The sequence below is a fragment of the Podarcis gaigeae genome (genome assembly GCF_964106915.1).
Source record: "Podarcis gaigeae genome assembly, chromosome: Z".
In the NCBI taxonomy this organism is placed as follows: domain Eukaryota; kingdom Metazoa; phylum Chordata; class Lepidosauria; order Squamata; family Lacertidae; genus Podarcis; species Podarcis gaigeae.
The window spans coordinates 22,688,681-22,708,811 of record NC_139691.1 but is presented as its reverse complement, the minus strand read 5'-3'; the positions used below and the strand labels follow the sequence as shown (position 1 = coordinate 22,708,811).

Genomic DNA, 20,131 nt, shown 5'->3' with positions numbered 1-20,131 from the left:
AGCAAAAGCAACATACAGTGCTGTTTTGCTCAGTAAAACTTGACTCTTAGTATGTATGGGACAGGGACAGGGAATTGCTTGATTTATAAAGGAATTTCTAAATTAACTGCCTTAACAGTTTTATGTATGGATAAATTCACAGGATTCTAAGCTTGATAAAACCACTCACTGTAATTTTAAAAATTGAACAGATACACTGTTAGTTTCTCTTCCACCTCAAAGGAAGGAAGAAGTGGTACCATTCAATTTAACTATTATTTAGAAAAATACACAAGCCACTACTTGAGGGATTTATGCTGAAAGCTGTAGGTTCCCAAAGAACAGGCAGAGCAATAAAAGTACTTTGCCCGCAGAAAACACATTGTATACATATGCCTGTAATACACGATCTGGGGGAGAGGCAAACTTATTACAAAGCTGCCAGTAATGTAAAACATTTGGTTCTCCAGTTGTTGCTTGGACCACAATTCCCATCCTCCCCAACTACGGGCCATGAAGATTGGGAATGATGAGAACTAGGCATCCAACAACCTATGGAGGGTTAAAGGTTAGCCACCCCGATGTAATCAATTACTGTTTTGCAGGGTTGGGGCATCAAAGAGATCTGTATTTTTAGGAAGAGGTCCCTGTAGCACCAAGTTTTTCAATTTGTGTCTTTTCAGTGGTACCCCTACATCCAAGCAGTGAACTATGAACACCCCATTTCTATCTGTTGGGCTGTTTTGGGTGTCATGCTGTGACTTTAATACTGACGGGGGCAGCTCTTTGCTATCTTGCTCACTCTGCAGGGGAGAGTCACACCAATGCATTATTTCTAACCATAATGGTTTTCATTCCAAAGGCATTAGTACAGCAGTGCAATTAAAACTTTATTGATCTATACAAAAAGCTTTACATTTTTAAAAACAAAAGTGTGTTCATTTATAACAGGCATAAGCAATTAACATATTTCCACAGCAAGATAAATATCCCCATTAAAACTACCAGCTCATTCTATGGCATACCATAGTGTTGGGCTAAAAACAGCTGTACAGTGGGAGAGGGCTAATATTAGTGTTATTTACATTGCCATGTTCAATACCCTATACAAGGAGGGAACTAAATCATATTCAGGGGTGCAATTTTATTGTTCAGTTTTTGTTTTAATCCACAGTGAAACATGAGCTGTATGTGTAGCTGAATGATTCCAGTCATATTCTTCACAGGGAAGAGCAGAATGTTGGGATCTTCAGCATTCACCACTCACTGGGATGGGAGAGGAAGGATGTGAACCTTGTTTGTGCTGGAATAAACTGAGAACACAGCAGGCAAGTGTCTTTGGGCAAATGTAGTGGTGTGGTGTGTTGTTTTTTTGCTCACTTGTTTTAACTGATGACACAAACCCAGTATCATTTTCAGGACCTTAATCAAGAAGGTTCCCACTAGTGAGGGTTGTTTAAAAAAAATAAATCATTTTGGGAGGATTGTTTTACATTTATACCTACCACACAAAAAGTGGCCACAGAAAGGTGGCTTCTTTGCCCACTGCTAGCTCATCTTGTGCACTCAGCTCAAAGTTCACACCTTGCTTAGACAACACTCTCTCGGTTAGCAGAAGCCAAGACTGCTCGGCGGCAAATTGGACAGGTAGAGTTTTCCGACAGCCAGCGATCTATGCAGTGCACATGGTACTCATGAGAGCATGGGAGCTTCCTCAGTTTGTTCCCCTCTGTGTATTCTGTAATACAGACACTACAGGTTTTCAGAGCATCACTTTCACCAAAATTTCTCATGGCTAGGTTGTCAATTTGCTCCTTGGTGAGGCCTCTGGGTTGGTCATCGTCTTCTTCATTAAGCAGAAAAAACTGAGCCAGGCTCAGGAATGGGAGTGAGCCACTTTCTTCAAAAGTAACAGAACCCCTGGCATTCCGTCCTTCTCGCCTAGCACTAGCTGTGGATGCCCCTTCATTACTGCCTTCATATGCCTCTCCTGGTGCAGAAGGATCAGGACCTTCATGACTTGAACCACTACTATTTCCACTGACACCTCCACCCTGCGGTTCTGCCATTTCTACATTTGGGGTTGGTGCTGGGCCACCAGGCTCTGCATCGCTATCACTGTACATGAAGTAACTGAGCTCACCAAAGCCAGTCATTATCTGCCTTAACATGGTTTGAATGGCAACAGACGTCGTCTCGCTCAGGCCTGTATTCAAAATTCTCCGGATAGGAATCCTAATGGTACTGACGTAAGTTCTCACTCCTGCCCTTTCTGAGCGTGAAAATGTGCGTCTAAAACCTCCACGCTCACTTTCATATGTCACAGTATTGTTTGGGGTCTGGGATCTTGATCGGGTTCGGTTGGCTATACTGTCTCTCTGCCTGTATTCTCCTGGACGGACTCGTCTCACTTGTAAGTCAAGGACAATAGTTGGAGGCCTCTGTCCAGGGGCTGCAGACTCTGCACTGCCATTTGTTTCTGGAGGAGCTGTTGCTTGAGGAGAGGGTCTTGCTTCAGGAGTTGAAAATAGCACTGTATTTTCACTGGGCATCTCAGATGTAGTTGTATGCTGCCTTATTACCATATGCTGTCTTGTTCTAGAGCTCCCTTCAGCTTCACTTACTGGGGGAAGATCAGGTGTCTGAGAAGATATATTATGATGCACCCGACGTGCAGATTCATTCATTGGATTAAGGGGTGACCTACTTCTATCAGTCCTAGCTCGTGTCCTCCGCTGTTCTGGACTTCGGCTTCTTGATCTCCTCAGGCCTCTGTGAGGAGCAACTGCTTCATTTATCACTTCAGGGGGACTAATTTCTGGTCCAGGCTGCCCTACAACAGGAGGAGTCTCAAATCTTGGAGTCTCAGCATCACTTTGGTTATTTTCCACTTCTTCTCTGCTGGGCGGTTCCACAGATGGCTCACCCTCAGTTTCAGGATTTGGGTTACCATTATTACGATTGACGTTTATTTCTAAACTGAATCTGAAATCCCCACTGTTTGGGTTAGTCCGGCTCACTGCCCTCCAAGACTGGTTTCCTCTTTGCCCACTTCGTGTTGTATTCCCAGTCTGTCGAACTGAGTTAAGCCAATCTATTATGGAATCACCATTAGATACATCTTCTGCGGACTCTGCACCTGCAAGACAAGAGCAACTGCCAGAGTTAGGAAACTGGAGAAACTCTGGGCTAAACACTTTCCCAACATTGCTATGAGTTAGGGTTTTGAAAACAAGTCTGAGCCACGATACTTTCACATGCATGCATTTATTGTAGGAACCATAATGGTAATTATAAATGCACTCTAAGAGACCCTGTAAGCTCATTGTGTCTCACTAAGTTGATAAGAACAGCAAAGCTGCAGTAAAAATCATTAAGACAGGTTAACTCAATCCAGGGTGCATGCGATTCAAATGTCTATTCAGCAACAGAAACCTTGTCAGGCAGTAGTTAAGGTATCAGTTTTGTAAGGGCTAAGCAATATGAAAAGGTATTGTGGGACTTGAAAGCAGTGGTGGTTAATTTCTTTTGGGCTGAAGGCCACACTGGCCCATTAGTCAACTCTCAGGAGCAGCATGCCAAAATGGACATGGAGAAAGTGTAAGCATTAACAAAATAATAATAATGACACCATTTTGGAGTCTTATGGAAGTCACAAGACATTTAGCGCGCAGACTCATAGGAGGGAACATGCAGGAGTGGTTAGATTTTTAAAAAAAGACAATTAATTCCCCACCCTCACTCTGCCTCATTCTGGGTCCAAAAGGACCTGGGCACTGGCAATCACTCATCAATTGGATGCACCTAAAATGGTCACCACCTGTACTTTTAACTATGGCAGAGGCAGCAGATCCAATCTGTGCACCACCTCTTAAGAAGAAACACCTGCAGCAGGGTCCTATGCACACTTACTTAAAAGCTTTCCCACTAAGGCCTGGTTTCAGTGCAATACCAGGTAGGTTATCATCCATGCATAAGCTAAGAATCTTGCTTAAACCAGGCCTGCAGCCACTGTATGTCCAATGCTAAGCATGCCTGTGCAGAAGCTAGCTCAGAAAATATATTAGACATGTTCATTGCCTGGAAAAATCATGTTTGAATTATTACTTCTTTCAACAAGACTTAGCTCCTAGTCAGCATGCTTTGTTCCTTCATTCCATTTATGATTAATTGCTTCTTATAAAACATCTCAGGGATTTAATAATAATGTCATCAACAATAAAATGTTGAGGCTTACAGGCTACTTCCCAGGTATGAAGTCGCATGAGAGGAGAAAGAACAAGTAGCCTCAGTCTGACAGAAGGTAAAGGTCAATAAAATGCTGTTTACAGGGATGTGAACAAACAAACAGATCTATTTTTTAAAAAAAACATGCCACAATACAGTAGCCAATGGTGGGACTAAGTGCAATCCCAGGAGTACAATGACAGAATTTGTTTTGTTTGACATGTTGCACATCCCTGGCTTCAGAATTTCTATTCCTCCAATTTCTAACACAATTCCTAATGTAAGATGTTTTACCTCAGCTGATGCTGTCAGGTGGCTTGTTTTCTTGAAATCAAACCACACGGGCCAATGCACAGTGCTTTGCAAGTGCAAATGATCACTGCACCACTTGCAAACTGCAGGGTTGGGATGACCAGCTGATTGGTGATTTTTGCAAAACCCAAATTCAGTGTCAGGTGGACGTGGCCTGGCCAGAACTGTCTTACTGGCCAAATGAGAAAGCGGTCTGATGGGCCCACAGGCTAGAGCAGAGGTTTTCAACCTTTTTGGGTCCATGGCTCCCTTGACCAACTACATTATTTCTGTGGAACCCCTGTGGGGCTCAGGAGTTCAGTTATGTCACCCCTTGCCTGCAGAGCCAGCAGCCCCTCACCCCTCCCTTGCGGAGTGTTCCCTCATCCTCCTCTCCTTGGGAGTCCTTTGGGCAGCTGCAGCTGCAGCTGCTGCCCCTGACCTCTGAGCTGCCTCATTTGCCCCAAAGAGAAGTGCCTCCTCACACTGCTCCACAGGGGCCTGGGAAGCACCAGAGGCACCATTCACCTGGGCCGCTTGAAGCTGCTGCAACAAACATCTGTGCAAGCCTTTGGGAGGCAGAGATGTGATAGGGCATCAGAGGAAGGGAGGGAAGAAAAGAGGGACAGAGGCCAGCGTTGCTTGCAGCACCCCTGACTATCATTCAAGGCAACCCAGGGCTAGAGGTTTCTTTTTGCTGCTCTCAATGAATATTACATACCTCTATTGTCTTCCATGTTCTGCTGGGGTGGGCCTTCCTTAATTTGCTGCAGCCTTCTCAGCAACTCTTCTTCAGTAATTTCACCTGCGGAAATAGTTTTCAAGAGGTGTTCCAGATAAACCATGATTTTTATTTAAAATTCTGATGAATCTGATAAGCACAGGTAACAACTTTCCAAATTATCATTATCCTGGGAGGCTCCCAAGTGAAAGATTAGAGAAAAGAAAAGTGGGGGTGGTGGAGGGGCGGAATGGCACAGACCAAGAAACATTAAGCTATCAGAGATGCCACTTGTTTAAAGAGGTATAAGAAGTCAGGTCACATGGAGGCAGTTCTCCAAGATAGGCCTTCTGTTGAAAGAGTATATTTTCTTTGGCACAAAGGTCAGGTATATTTAAAGAGAGACCTGTGACTTCCAGGGCTGTGCATCTCACTGGATCCAGATTGTTTAGGATCTGGGAAGTGCCCACTAGGCAGGTATGTAGCCTGTATGGTATTTGCTTGACAGTTCAATTCCTAAACTACTGCTAAACAGTTTGTGTGAGGATTGTGCAAGGATTGAAAGATGAGAGGCAGCACATACCACTACAGATCAATTTTCACATCCAAGGATTCCTTATTTGAAAGCACTCTGCTCACATGAGTTAATAGTATAGGAATCAGGTATGCCTGCAAAGCCATGAGGAAAGACTTGCTGAGACTGTGGCTTTAAGGACATGGCTGTGCTCAACTAAGAACATGATGAAAATGCTTGTTCCATCACTCCCTCTTAGGAAAGCAAGCACCCCATGTGTAGACAGGCTGGATGCTAAGGGAGAGAGATGTCTGCAAAACTGACCCTCACCCACCCTTGCCAGGTAGCTCAGCTGGTTCTGATATATTTCAGCACCCGGTGAAGACCATCATTTACAACTGATGGGTTTTATCTGGCTTTTAAAATGCTCTTCTGACCATTGCCTTCTGTTGTATGTATCTCAATTCTGTTGTATTATTTTAACTACAGTATATCAAAATTTTGTACAACTACTTTGTGAGGCTGTATACCTGAAGAACAGTAAATAAAACATGAATTGAGAGATGTCTGTTTTGTCTCAGAAAAAAAGCAGTGCATCCATAAGCAAATGAGAAGTGAAAAGAGAAATATCCAACTCAATAAAAGTCAGGCATAGTAGTAATAACAAAAGCAAGCATTCTATCCTACACTGAATAGCTACCTTCAGATGTAACATTAAACTATGGTTTGGTGCTACGTCAAAGAGCTACAAGAAGGCTGAACAAAGCATGAGACCTGTGGGCTCCCCTTCCCACACCACCTGAAGGAGGGCTTCTGCAGAGACTAGTTTCACTTTGCAAAGAATTTTGGCTTGTTGGATCATACAAACAAGGAATTCCAGCTTACAACAAATTCTAGTAAGTTTCGAAACATAACAGCTTCAAAACAAGAGTTATGAAGGTGGCTTGTTACACTGGATTGGTTCTTTACAGGACATATGGCAATATTCTTATAAAGTGAAAAAAATCTCCACAGAAGTTCTACTCCCATCAATACAGGAGGAGGGAAGGCAGCTCACCTGTGCAGTGCTAACCACACTTTAGAATTATAAGCCAATGTGGATGGTATGTAGTAAGATGGCAAGGAGGAAAAGAAAACTATTGGCTCAGATACTGCTAGGTCTGACATAATATAAATCTTAGCATGCCAGAGATTGTTGAAGTGAGACACCACAGCTAAATATATATATATTTTTTTAAAAAGAGACAACAGTAGAAGAAGCATTACAGACTGAACCCAAAATGAAGTTCCAAGACTGAGAAGGAAGCATGATGAATCAAAGACAGGCAATAGTCCATAACAAATAACAGAAAGAGAAAAGGGAAAGAAAAAATTAGAACTTGACAGCAGGGTCTGCACTAAGGGAAAGCAAGAACCAGCAACATAAACTGGGTTTGGGGGGGGGGGGACTGGAAAAAAAGAGAACGAAGGAGTTTACAAAACACCTCCAAAGGGAACAACATAACAAGAAAAGGGAAATGATATTCAATTTAAGTTCAGCCACCAATCACAATTAGTCCCAAGACTCACAAAGGTGTGCAAAAAGAAGTAGTGAGGAATGACCTGCAATGCTCTGAAATACCTGTTTGAAAGTATATTGTCTGAACAGACAATTAAATAAATGGAAGCAGGAGGGAATGTTGTATAATACAGGCCATAATAGGGGCGATAGGAATCAGCAAAGTTGTTTTTATAACCAAGTGGTGAGAACAGGCAATCATAAGAGGGGGGAGACATTTATTCTAATGAATATACCACAAGTAAAACAATAGAAAGGGTGACCAAGTTCAAAAAATACAAATGCTGAGGGCAAAAAAATGTTTCTAAGACAGGACTGGGGGGCGGGGGGACACTAGAACTGTTTTTGCCAAATGCTAAATAGCCACAACAAACCTGAGTGGTGACGTGGATTTGTAAGAAACATAAACAGCCGGAAAAATGTCTATAGTGAAAGAATGGACATGCGTTGTACTTGTGTACACAAGCTAACAGTCCAAATCAGCACTGATTTTTAAAAGGTCAGCTTATGGAAAAGAAAAAAAGCTAAACAATGCATGCTCATGAAGAGAAGAGAAGAGAAGAGAAAAGAAAAGAAAAGTAGAAGGTAGCTGGTAAGGGTCAGGAATTGATGGATCAAAACATTTTTGGTTGACCATCAGTCTGTCAAACAAAATTGAAGCACCCCAAGCCCACATGGGAGACATGGGCAGTTGAAGGCAGTGATTTTTGCCATAGAAAACTGTCTGGAGAGGACTGCAGTTGTAACAGGTGGTCAGAAGTAGCATCTCTGCTCTGCCACTAACTAGGTTTGCTTCTCATCTGCAGCAGGGCTGGGGGAGTGGGGAGAGGAGCTGCCTTCAATCCTTTAGTAAAGTGAAGCTGATACCTGCACAGTAGTGCTTTTTCACTTCATTGTGCATTGCTTCTTTGAATGATATCATGGTCAAATGCCACCAAGACAGCTGACCAGCAGGGCCAGCACTAGTTCCTGGAGAACACAATATGCCTTACATGTTGAAAGCAAGAGCCCTTCAGAATACCATGTGTAATCAATTTTGACATAAGCAATTATTTTCAACCCTTGTTTCTGAGTTAAGAGCTAGTAAATTTTGATCACATCTCAGTGGCAGAATTTCCACACCTGAAAAGGATTTTAATTGCATCCAGCACATGAAGTAACATACCAGGGGTGCCTAGCAAATTGTTATCCCTCATTAGCCTGTAGTCGTCTTCACTCAGATTATTCACGAAGTGATAGAAAGCTTCTTCCCGATCCAGGCGGTCCAGCTGACTCCGACGCTGTGCTTCAGACTGAGCGACACTTCCTTTATTATTAGAATCTGAGCTTTCCATGTTGATCAAAGTAGGGAAAATGTCTACAAAAAAGGAAGCAGTCAATTTGTTTGGAGAACCATATAATCCTGTCCCTATATACCAGAAGAGTTAAGTTTTAATCTTTGGGTGCAACATAATTTTACAGAAACATTAAAAAATAAGAGACTAAAATAATGGTTAAATAATGGTTCTGTTTCTTAAGTATTTCAGGCTCTTTTTAAAAAACCCAATCCTAATTATCTAGCCCAGGTCTAGATACCAAATGGGCTCATACCAAGTGGGCTGTAAGCACACTTCATGACACAGAAACCTGCAGGCCACACACTGTCTTGCTGTGGGGGGAAGCCAAAAATTGACACACACACCCCAATCTCCGCTAGTGAGGGTTTGGGAAAGAGGCAGGAGGACTCTAAGCCCCCAGGCCTCCTTTCCAAAGCCCAGCACTTCATTTACCAGCTTTGGGAAGGCAGTGTAAAAGGGGGGGGGTGTCAAATGTTGCTGAAGGCTGCCAAAAAAGATCCCAAGGGAAACATTCAGACCATTTTATTCTCCAAGAATTTTAACATGTGGCTACCAATTTTATTGCTCTTTTCTCTTCCTATTTATACAATTTTAGCCTACATTTTGCTGCTGGCTATAATAAATTTTAATTTTTTTAAAAAAAAATGGTGTACATTCTTACTTTTTGTTACCTGCTTTGGCATCATAAATAAAAGAGAATACCATGCAGAACAGTGAAAAAATATGCAAAAGAAGATCTGCATGATTTGTAAATATGCAAACATATTTAGTTTTTAGTTTTAACTGCAGTAATCTATTCCATTAGTCAGGGGCCATAAGCGGAGGGCTTTCCATTGTCTACTATGACCAGAGGACCATGCTGCCAACCAGAAATCACTTGATATGCCACACAACATTGTCATCCAAGCCTAAGTGAATAACTTTTGAGAGAAGTACCAGAAAACCATCACAATTCTCCACCAGCTAGGTCACTTAGCTCCCATCAATTTATATATTCAAAAACACCCACAACCACAAAATTAGCACCTCATAACTGAAAAGATGTTTGAGGGCTTATATGTGGTTTCTGCAAGCAGACTCCTTAGTGGAAATAGTGTTTTAATATATCCTGCAACCAAATATCCAATCACTTCTTCAAACTACAGCTGCTAGCAGTCTGCTAAATGTGAAACATGCACACACTGAGGGGAAAAATCAGGTTCAAAATAAAAGACACAGAATAATACAAAATAAAATAAGGGCCAAAGTAGACAATTGTTAGCTCCAAATCTGTGCCCTGAAGTGCAGGATGCACGTTTGTTTTTTTCTCCATAAATTGGAGCAGGGGTCTAAAGGGGATCATGAGCATAACATGGGGGTTGGGGCTTTAATCCTCTGCCCCCTGCTATTGTCCCCACCACCAGAAATTTGATGCAAATGGGAAGTCGTAGTCCCCCACCCCACCCCCGCTAATGCAAAATGCTCCAGTATGGCCCACCAATCCAAATTGAAGACATAGTTGGGGCAAAGGATTAAAAGCACCCCTAACCGCCCAAAACAAAACAAAAACAAAACCCCAAACTTGAGGGCATTACCATCACTACTAGATCAGGTGACCATAAATAAAAGTTCTTTGAAACATGCCATGTAATTTTTCATATGAGATATTTACAACAAAATTATTGCCTCAGCTATGGCCCATCCACCACCTATGACCCTTTCAGGAAAGGAATAACATGGCCACTGTAATCCAGACTGGATTACTGCAATGCTCTGCTGCAGGGGTTGCCCTTGAAGACAGCTTGGAAACTTCCATTGGTCCAAACAAACTGCAGAAGCTAGATTACTGGCTGGGGTTTCATTTAGATCTCAACACAGCCTCAACAGCCGTATTGGTTGCCAGATCATTTTTTGGACCCAATTCAAGCTGTTCATGTTAGTATTTAAAGCCCCAAACAGCCCTACACACTTTTTCATGTGTTAAGATTGGTAAGATCTTGGTAGTTCTGCCCTCAGAAGCTTGTATGTCTGTGGCCCAGGAGAGGTCATCATTCTCTGTGTCAAGCCCTTGTTTGTGAAACTCCCCCTATACAGGCTGGAAATCTGGGTCCTGCGAGGCCTACATATGCATCACATCCAGCAGTTATGGTATGTTTTATGCACACTGTAGAGCACTCATGATGGATCAGAATGGATGACACTATGTCACAGCTGAAGAAACTGCTCGAGTCGACTTTTGTGTATATATTTGCTGCTTTCAATAAGGGTCATGAAGACCTTGGCATCGGTTGGAGTGGCTGTAAAAGGAGCCATGGTGCCAACAAAAAAGTTAAGGTATAACGTGTTTCGGCAAACCAGCACTAGATATGTGTCAAAGTTCCCTGAATGAGAAATAGCTGATACAGCAGCGGCCCTAGTTGCCCATTTTTCTGCCTCCCGGATAGATGGTGGTAATTCATTGTCTACATCTTATGTCGGTCTGCCCACAGGAACAATAAAATTAATGGAAAAACTCAATGGAAAGGTCCAGCCTCCTGGTTCCATTGCTAATTGATATAAAAGGATATAAAATCACTTTGACTGATTGCTTTGTCAATTATACTTAATTCATATGCAAAACATATCCAATTGCCTTATGCTTTAAATATAATATTTTATCTAATTTTATCCAATTCTATTTTCTAAGTAACATGTGTTTTGTTTCATTTATTTTTTTTAAGCTTTGTATATCAATGAATGGATTAATTTAAAGTTACTCTCCGTAGTTTGTGAGGTTTTTTTTAATTACTTTGTATGTGTTCCTTCCTGTTCTACTTTATAATGTATTTTAGATTGTTGTAACCTGCCCTTACACCTTAGGGTGAAGGGTGAGTATTAAAATAAAATAAAATAATAAAATAAAATAACAGCAGCAGCAATATATTCTTCCCCTAAAGAGTTCATAGTAATGTACATAGTTCCCTCACAACAACCCTGTGAGGTTGATCAGAGGGAGTGTATTTGACTGGCTAAGTGGCTCCTAAAGAGAATAATGGCTGAGTAAAGATTTGAATCTAATCTTCCCTGGTTTTAGTCCAGATGCGAGAAGTATCTATCTGAAACATCGTATCAGTTGTAAAAATCAATAAGGTATGGGTCTTCTATTTCAGGTAATCAGAAGTGCCACCAAATTCCTTAAGTAAAACCGAAGTGCAATATGTGTGCAGTATCTATTTTTCAACACTGTGCTATATCATCAGCTAAACATCGTGATATACAGATATATCACAATGTCTGAAATAAGAATGGAGTTATGTAGAGGCATTGGCTGGCTTCATAGCTTTTCCCACATTGTGATTTTTGTATAGCGCGCACACACACACAAAACAGGGGGTGCATGCCTGTTACCTGCAGATCCTGGATTTCTGTACCAAGCCAGAAGTAAATACAAAAATGACAAGAAAACAAATGCCTATGAAAGTCATTGGTGGCATAGCAGTGACTGAAAACCATTTTCCTGTTTGTCACCTGGACAACATTCTTATCCCACATAATGAAGGAAGTTGCTCTTTCCAAGCCTGTGGTTTAGAATGAGTAAGTAAGAGATTAAAGGTATCTGAGGAGTGAACTTCTTCATAGAGCCCAAATCTCCTTTCCTACACATACTCACATGGAAGAGTGAGGCACAACTGCCCTACAAACTAATTTATTACAGAATATCTAACATGCAATACTGAGAAGCAGTAAGAGTGCAGTACATATTTTTCCCTTGGAAGGTGGTGGGCTCTCTTTATTGGAGGTTTATAGGCAGAGGTTGGATGGCCATCTTTCATGGATGCTGTAGTTGAGATTCCTGCATTGCAGGGGGTGGGACTAGATGACCCTTGGAGTCCCTTCCAACGTTACAGTTCTATGATTCTATTATCATGGTCACAAGAGCTTGAGCCAAAGCTCAAAGTTCACTTGCTTCCAGGGATGAAGTGAAAATCTGAATCATGACACTATAGCTACCAGTCAATACACCTATCAACTTGCTTTTCACCCCAAGACTCTTCTGGAAGCACACAGAAGCCTAGAAGAACTCTTGCCTACAACAGTGATGAGCAAAGAGCTGTGGATTGTAGCCAACTATGCCCATCTGTGAGAGCAATCAGGCTGGGGGGGGGGTGTACAAGGGAAAGAGCTTTTTCAACAATGGCTCCACATTTATGGATCCTGATCCAGGTATAAGAGAAGCTCTTCATTATCAAGCCTATATGTGGGTCTATGGCTTTTTCTTGATTTTATTTAGGCAGCTGAAATATATGGTCCTACTTTACTGACACTGTATTTAATTTTAAAGTTTGACAGGGCAAGGTTTCTGTTTTAATGTATTCACAGGCTATTCACCATATTCATATTTATTTTACTGTTACAGTGGTACCTCGGGTTACATACGCTTCAGGTTACATACGTTTCAGGTTACAGACTCGCTAACCCAGAAATATTACCTCGGGTTAAGAACGTTGCTTCAGGATGAGAACAGAAATTGTGCAGTGGTGGCACAGCGGCCCCATTAGCTAAAGTGGTGATTCAGGTTAAGAATGGACCTCCGGAATGAATTAAGTACTTAACCCAAGGTACCACTGTACTTATTTTTACACTTATGTGTTTTAATTACCATTTTATATACATGTGTGGCCCATGTAACCTGTGTCTGATGCATCTTGTTTGGAAGTTTTTGTTTTTTTAAGTTGGGTAATAAACCTATGGAAATGAAGAGTCCACCAAAGCTTGTGCTACAATAAGCATCTTAGTTTTTAAGGTGCCACGGGCTTTTATTTTACCTACCAATGGAACCAACACTAATGGAACAGCATTGCTGGCCAGCAAGAACTTTGGAAGTGTTCCCAGAGGAGCAGGGAACACTTCCACTTAATTGGATTCTTGACACTATCCAAGTTCCTGTCACTATCCTCCCTATCTCCCACAATTTATTATCAAATGGTGGAGCTCAGAAGAAAAAAATATATCAAAGCTGTTTACAACACATTAAAACATCAAATAAAACAATCCAGAATAAAACAAATTCAAGCTTCAATGAAAATATTTCAGATCCTTCTCTAGGTGACATTTTGCTTTCCCTGTATTGATTTACCTACTTAATTTATATCACTGCCCCATAGCAGAAGTGCTCTGGGAAGCCAGTGTGATGTAGTGTTAGAATGCTGGACTAGGACCTGGGAGACCATGGTTCAAATGTCCACTCAGTCATGAAGCTCACTGGGTGACCTTAGGCCAGCCACAGCCTTTTAACCTGCCTCACGGGGTGATTGCAGAGATTAACTGAGGAGGGGGTGAACCATGTATTCCACCTTGGAAATAAAGGTGGGTTATAAATGCAATAAGTAAGTTCTTCTGCTTACCTGCTTAAGAAAGCGGGAGAGGCTATCCAGATGGAGATGTCAGCTGCCATCCTGGCATCCAGAGATCTCCACATGGTCACAATTGGGCCCACACCAGTAGCAAAATGCACCTAGTACCCGGCTAATTTCTAACACTGTCTCGGGATCATGGGTTTGAGCCCCACATTGGGTTAAAGATTCCTGCACTGCAGGGGATTAGCCTAAATGATCCTCATGGCCCCTTCCAATGCTACAATTCTCTGATATTACCATATTTATAAAGCATTTTATACTATTCAATACGTTGACCATCATGAATTCTAAAAATTATCTGATATCATAGACCTAATTATGTCTACATAAATTGTCAAATTCAACTTCTTTGAATTTGAGAAGCAATTTAAAATGCAATACATTTTTTCAGCAAGAAGGGAAAATCAAGTGACACTTGACACACGATTCCTGGAAATACAGGTTGCAGTGTCCAGAACAAGCAGTACCAACTTCCACTTTATAATACCTAACTGCAAGGTCGAAACAGGATCTTTAAGCACAATATTTAAGTCTCTACAAATCACAAGGCCTTCTCTCCAACATAATTATTTAAAAATTCATTTCCTACTTTTCACCATGGTGGACTCAAAATGTCGTAGAACAATTAAAAATACAAAATTTTAAACAAATTAACAAACGGCAACACCAAGTGCAGAAATAGTTTTGCCATTTATTCTGCTTATATTAAACCAATCAGAGTACAGGATTCTATTAAAGACAGCATTCTCAAAGACTGGCTGAAAAATTCCACAACTATAAATGTTTCAGGAAAGCAGAGGTCTTACAATTCTCACTAGTCCCAAAGGTCTCTGAAGACTAGGTTCAAGTGACAGTGACAGTGACCTGTTGTTTCCCCCTTACCACCCATTTTACTCCCACAATGCTCAAGTACCCTCTGGAAAGGAACAGTGGCAACCATGCCCATCCTAAATGTGGGCCCCCACATGAATGCCAATGAGTACTCAGACACTATATCAGAATCAATGCCCAAAGAGCAACATTCCATAAGTAAGATCATGCTAGACTATATGTAGTATCGTACCCTCTTAATACAACCTTGTCAACAACTGAATACAGTGGTACCTCAGGTTACATACACTTCAGGTTACATACGCTTCAGGTTACAGACTCTGCTATCCCAGAAATATTATCTCGGGTTAAGAACTTTACTTCAGGATGAGAACAGAAATCGTGCAGCAGCGGTGCGGCAGCAGCAGGAGGTCCCCATTAGCTAAAGTGGTGCTTCAGGTTAAGAACAGTTTCAGGTTAAGAACAGACCTCCAGAATGAATTGAGTGCGTAACCAGAGGTACGACTGTACACACATTACATTAATCAATGTCTACTGTCTACTGTTATGTTTGTACCTTTGCTAAACATCATTAATGCTAACCAGGGTTTGAAACTGGATTGCAGAAGCCGATTAATGCTACACTGTGGTTAAGAAAAATTGGGGCGGCAGGGAGAGAGATGGCCTGCTTATCTCTTAAGCACAGACCTACAAGTGATGCAACCCCTCACCCCAGAATTTACAGGAACTACTCAAAGCCTGGAGGAACAACAAAAAGTGCATATAAAACACTAGAACTACACTGCATTTTTAGTAGAAACCGTAGGAGCAAAAACAAGCTGGACAGGGAAAAGACAGCAAGTAGTAACTGCGAGAAGAACTGACAGTTGTACACTTCATTTGCCTAAAGCAGTTTTAACTCACTCCAGAGCCTCCTTCAGGCACCTGCCCACTTGTACATGTAGGGCCACTTCAAGAGGATCAAGCCATTGTGCTTTTAGGCAACATAATTAGTATTACAATCTCACTGCCTCACTATAACAAATCTACCATTTAGGATTGTTTTTGATCCACTCAGTCTAGTAAAGGTATCCTGATAAACACAAAATTTGCAAGGCCATGTGTAGTTCACTTAAAAAATAATAATAATACATAAATTGTGAATGCAGAGGCATCAGTTTCAGTTAAGTATTCCAATATGGGTTCCTAGAAAGGAACAACCCACTTCTGTCAGCCTCCTCCTTTATATAAGCATACTAGTAAATTTGCCACCAAGGTTAAGTTTTTGAGACTTGCAGTTTTTAGATTAAATATTAAGCAGGAAACGTTTTAGAAAGACCCTAGCAGCAAAAAAAACCCATGCATGTCATTTTCTGACCACACATTACACAAAATAAGAGGACAATTCTTCTCTAACTTGGACAGTCAAATCACACAAATATATCCCAGATTTTTTACACCTGCTCCAAATTAAACACTGGAATTCTTGTCATTAATTTTTTTCTGAGCTTGGCAGGAAGTGAGACACAGCACAGTGGTACCTCTGGATACGAACGCTTCTAGTTGCACATGCGTCGGGTTACAAGCTGTGCTAACCCAAAAGTAGTTGCTCCCGGATGTGAACTTTGCTCCGAGATGCGAGCGGAAATCACGCTTCAGAGGCGCGTGTGCAGCAGGAGATACGCTTTCGCTAATGGCTCCTCATGTTAAGAACAGTTTCAGGATAAGAACAGACCTCCAGAATGAATTAAGTTTGTAACCAGAGGTACAATGACACCTCTAGAGAGAAATAAAGCTTAACAGTTATTAGTCAGTAAACAACTGGTTACTCCCCTATCATGACAAACAAATATGCATAGACACCTTTACAGTATTCTCTTTCATTCCCATTTGTTTTTACCCATACCTGAAAACCTGGACAACTTCTGCCAGTCAGGGTAGATAATACTGAACTAGATGTACCAATGGTCTGATTCAGTATGAGGCAGTTTCCTATGTCCCTGACTTTTTAAGATACTGGAAAGTCTCCTCCCCTCCAACAATTTTACCCACTGTCTGCCTGCCCCTTGTCCTTGAAGGTTCCTCCCACAACAGCTACCTGCAATGTCAATTCTCTCCCTCTTTAAATCCCACCATTCCTGTGAAGGCTTTTAGCTCAAGCCTTTATTCCACATCCCCAAATGGAATAAATGTTATGTTAAGGAGCAAATGTGTGCAAATACAGGTGTTATTCTTGCCTTCCCTGGTTGTCTGTTCCCCCAGTTTAGATTGCAGGATGTTTTGGGCAGGGTCTAAGATCCAACTATTTTGGCTTCATTTACTTGTGTAAGGTATAATGCACAATGATGCCATCATATAACAGCTTTCTAAAAACTTGGATTGGACTTTAATATTGACGATTAAAGACTGAAGTATTTTACTTTAAAGGTTAAAAAAAAGGTAAAGGACCCCTGGATGCTTAAGTCCAGTCAAAGGCAACTATGGGGTTGTGGCGCTCATCTCACTTTCAGGCCAAGGGAGCCAAGTGTTTGTCCACAGACAGCTTTCCGAGTTATGTGGCCAGCGTGACTAAACCACTTCTGGGGCAACGGAACACTGTGACGGAAACCATAGCGCATGGAAACACTGTTTACCTGCCCGCCACAGCGGTACCTATTTATCTACTCGCACTGGCGTGCTTTCGAACTGCTAGGTTGGCAGGAGCTGGGACAGAGCAACGGGAGCTCACCCCGTCACAGAGATTCGAACCAGCAACCTTCTGGTCGGCAAGCCCAAGACGCTCAGTGGTTTAGACCACAGCGCCACCCATATCCCTTGTTTACTTTAATATTGCTCTGATCATCAGTTGAAGCCAGTTGCACTTTCTTCTCCATGCCAACATTTGGAGAAGAACAGCTTCTTTACATTACCTGTACCACGAACATAACTAGCACAGTAGATAAGGCAAATAAAGAAGGCACCTCAGGTTAACAATATAACTCTCATGGACCCACTCTGCACATCATGAAGTAATCTAACCCCTAGTTTTAACTTAGTTCCAGTTAGTATCAGGTAAAGATTGTCCGAAGTTCATCCATATAATTATAAGTGAAAATCCAAATATTCTGATACAATGACTTGAATTTTACGATAAACAAAGCTCAAATTAAAAGTCAAAGGAATTTGTTTTAATTGTTCCTATTTTAAAAGCTGCGTGGTTTCTGTTGATCCACCCCAGCCCCCCCCCCCCCACAATATCGCCTGCCAAAGGCAGTAAAAGGTACTCCATAATTTAGGTTATAGTATAAAATCTCAGAAAGTGAAAACAAATGTAGTGTTTTGCCCTCCCTGACAGAATCACACAATAAGCATGCTGATATTTACCCCCGAGAGAGATTATTGAGAAATTAGGACATCTCTAGCACAGAAAAAGGAGGACCAGATTTCTGGGAGTAAGAACATCAATGAAGCACTAATTCTGGGTGGGATTTCCCCATCAGGACTATGAGGTTCAGTGAACAGCAATGACAAGAGGAGGTATAATGATATAGTAACTAACCTCAGTGATACCCTACTTGAAACTGTCTAAATATTTAAGTTGGGCTACCAGCCTAAGAACTCACTTTCTTTCCCAGCAGCAAAAAAAAACCAACGGGTCTTTCACTGTATTCCCCCTTCCCTAAAAACTAAGATCAGGCAACTGATTATGCCTTTTGTACATGGGGGAGTGTAGCATGTCTAGGTAGGGCTGACAAGGGACTCCTGCCTGGCAGAGACCCCTAGGAGCTGCTGCCAGTCAGCGCAGACAATACAGTTCAGTAAACAACCAGTTACTCCCCCATCAAGGCAAGCACATTATGAAATATATCTTCCTCATTTCTAACCAAGGCACCTTCATAGCCATGCTTCTGTCATTCACATTTATTTTTACCCATACCTAAAATCCCGAAGAGCTGCTGCCAGCCAGTGCTGCCAGCAATGCGCTACATGGACCGAAGACCGGATCACTAGCTCAAGTCAGTACAGCATGAGACTCTTAATCCGGAGGTCGTGGGTTTGAGCCCCACGTTGGCTGAAAGATTCCTGCATTGCAGGGGACTGGGCTAGATGGCCCTCATGGCCCACTTCGAACTCTACAATTCTAGGAGTGGGTATATGACAACGTTCCTATGTTCCTAAAGGAAAACCTCCACCCTGGGCGAGCCAGCAAGGCCCACCGGTGACAGCGGAACTCAGCCAGGGCGATATATTGGGCAGGCCCCTGAAAGAAATCGAGCAGCTCACGCGGGTGGGTTAATAGGCGGCGGCTGAAAGGGCCGGTAGGGGCCCCTGCCCCCCTCTTCACAGCCTACCCGCGACCCAGCCCCAACGAGACGGCTCCGGCTGCCGTGTTCCCCGCCCGCTCCGGCGAGAAGCGATGCGGCTGTGGAAAGACCACCGCCGTCGAGCCAGGGTTGGCCGACTCTCCGCGGCCAGACCGGTGAGCCCGCCCGGGCGCCCGCTCGGCTCGGTCACTCACCGCCTCCCTCCTCTTCCAGCTCGTCCGCCGCCCTTCCGGGGTCTCCGTCCGGCGATCAGCCCCGCAGCGGCCTGAAGCTCAGGTCCGTCACGTCCCGCTCCCCTTCTTCTTTCTCCTCCTCCTCGTCGTCGCTAAAGCCCCGGCAGCGTCTGGCGCCCGACCCCCGACCCCTCCTCCTTCTTCTTCTCCCTTCCCTCTCCCGTCGCTCACTCAAGCGGCCATCTTACTCTCCATTGTTACTAAGGAACTTGGGGGCCGGAAACGGTGCGCTTCGGCGGGGGAGGGAGGGGGGAGGAGTAGACTCCGTTGGCTTTCGACGGCGCGCGCAACAGAGGAAGTGACGCACTTCCCCCGCCCTTCACCTCAGCACACCTCAGATCCTCTCCAACGAGCGCATGCGCCTCTTCAGCGTGATGTGTAAAAGGCTGAAGGGACGGAGCATAGAGTCAAGAAAACTAGAAGGGAGGGAGCGGACTTCTACTCGCTGGTCTTTGGGGCGTCCATTTTTAATAGGAGCCAAACCAATTAAAGAGGAATGGGGGGGGGGAGAGATTCCGTAATTATTATTTTCTTCTTCATTTTTAAGGAATTGAGAGAGTTGGGGAATTTTTGAGAGAGGAAGTAAGCAAATCAGATCATAGCATACTTTTGAGAATGGCTGTGTTACTGTATAGAGTGGCTCCATAATGTAGCCCGCGGCAGTGTCAGGTTAAATTCCCTTCCCGAAGGAGATAATCAACCAGTGCTTGGGCTGTACCATGTCAGAATATAGGTGGCCCCTCACATGTTGGAATGCTCCTCCACTTAAAAGAATAATAACC

The 20,131-nt window shown here is 42.8% G+C and overlaps 1 protein-coding gene across 1 annotated transcript; it reads right to left on the bottom strand.

Moving 5' to 3' along the window:
- Positions 1 to 856: 856 nt before the first annotated feature.
- RLIM (ring finger protein, LIM domain interacting) lies at positions 857 to 19,634 on the bottom strand. The gene is made up of 4 exons (XM_083722299.1): positions 19,311 to 19,634; positions 8,456 to 8,647; positions 5,219 to 5,302; positions 857 to 3,118 (listed from the first exon to the last, which is right to left on the bottom strand). The coding sequence occupies exons 2-4, from the start codon at positions 8,622 to 8,624 to the stop codon at positions 1,569 to 1,571; spliced, it is 1,803 nt and encodes a 600-aa protein (XP_083578425.1). The 5' UTR covers positions 8,625 to 8,647; positions 19,311 to 19,634; the 3' UTR covers positions 857 to 1,568.
- Positions 19,635 to 20,131: the final 497 nt, after the last annotated feature.

Excerpts from the sequence above, each read along its gene's own strand:
- RLIM (XM_083722299.1), bottom strand. The coding sequence starts at position 8,624 with ATGGAAAGCTCAGATTCTAATAATAAAGGAAGTGTCGCTCAGTCTGAA. Across the intron at positions 5,303-8,455 it reads CAATTTGCTAGGCACCCCTG|GTGAAATTACTGAAGAAGAG; the intron begins GTATGTTACTTC and ends CTATTTCCGCAG. Across the intron at positions 3,119-5,218 it reads GAACATGGAAGACAATAGAG|GTGCAGAGTCCGCAGAAGAT; the intron begins GTATGTAATATT and ends CTTGTCTTGCAG.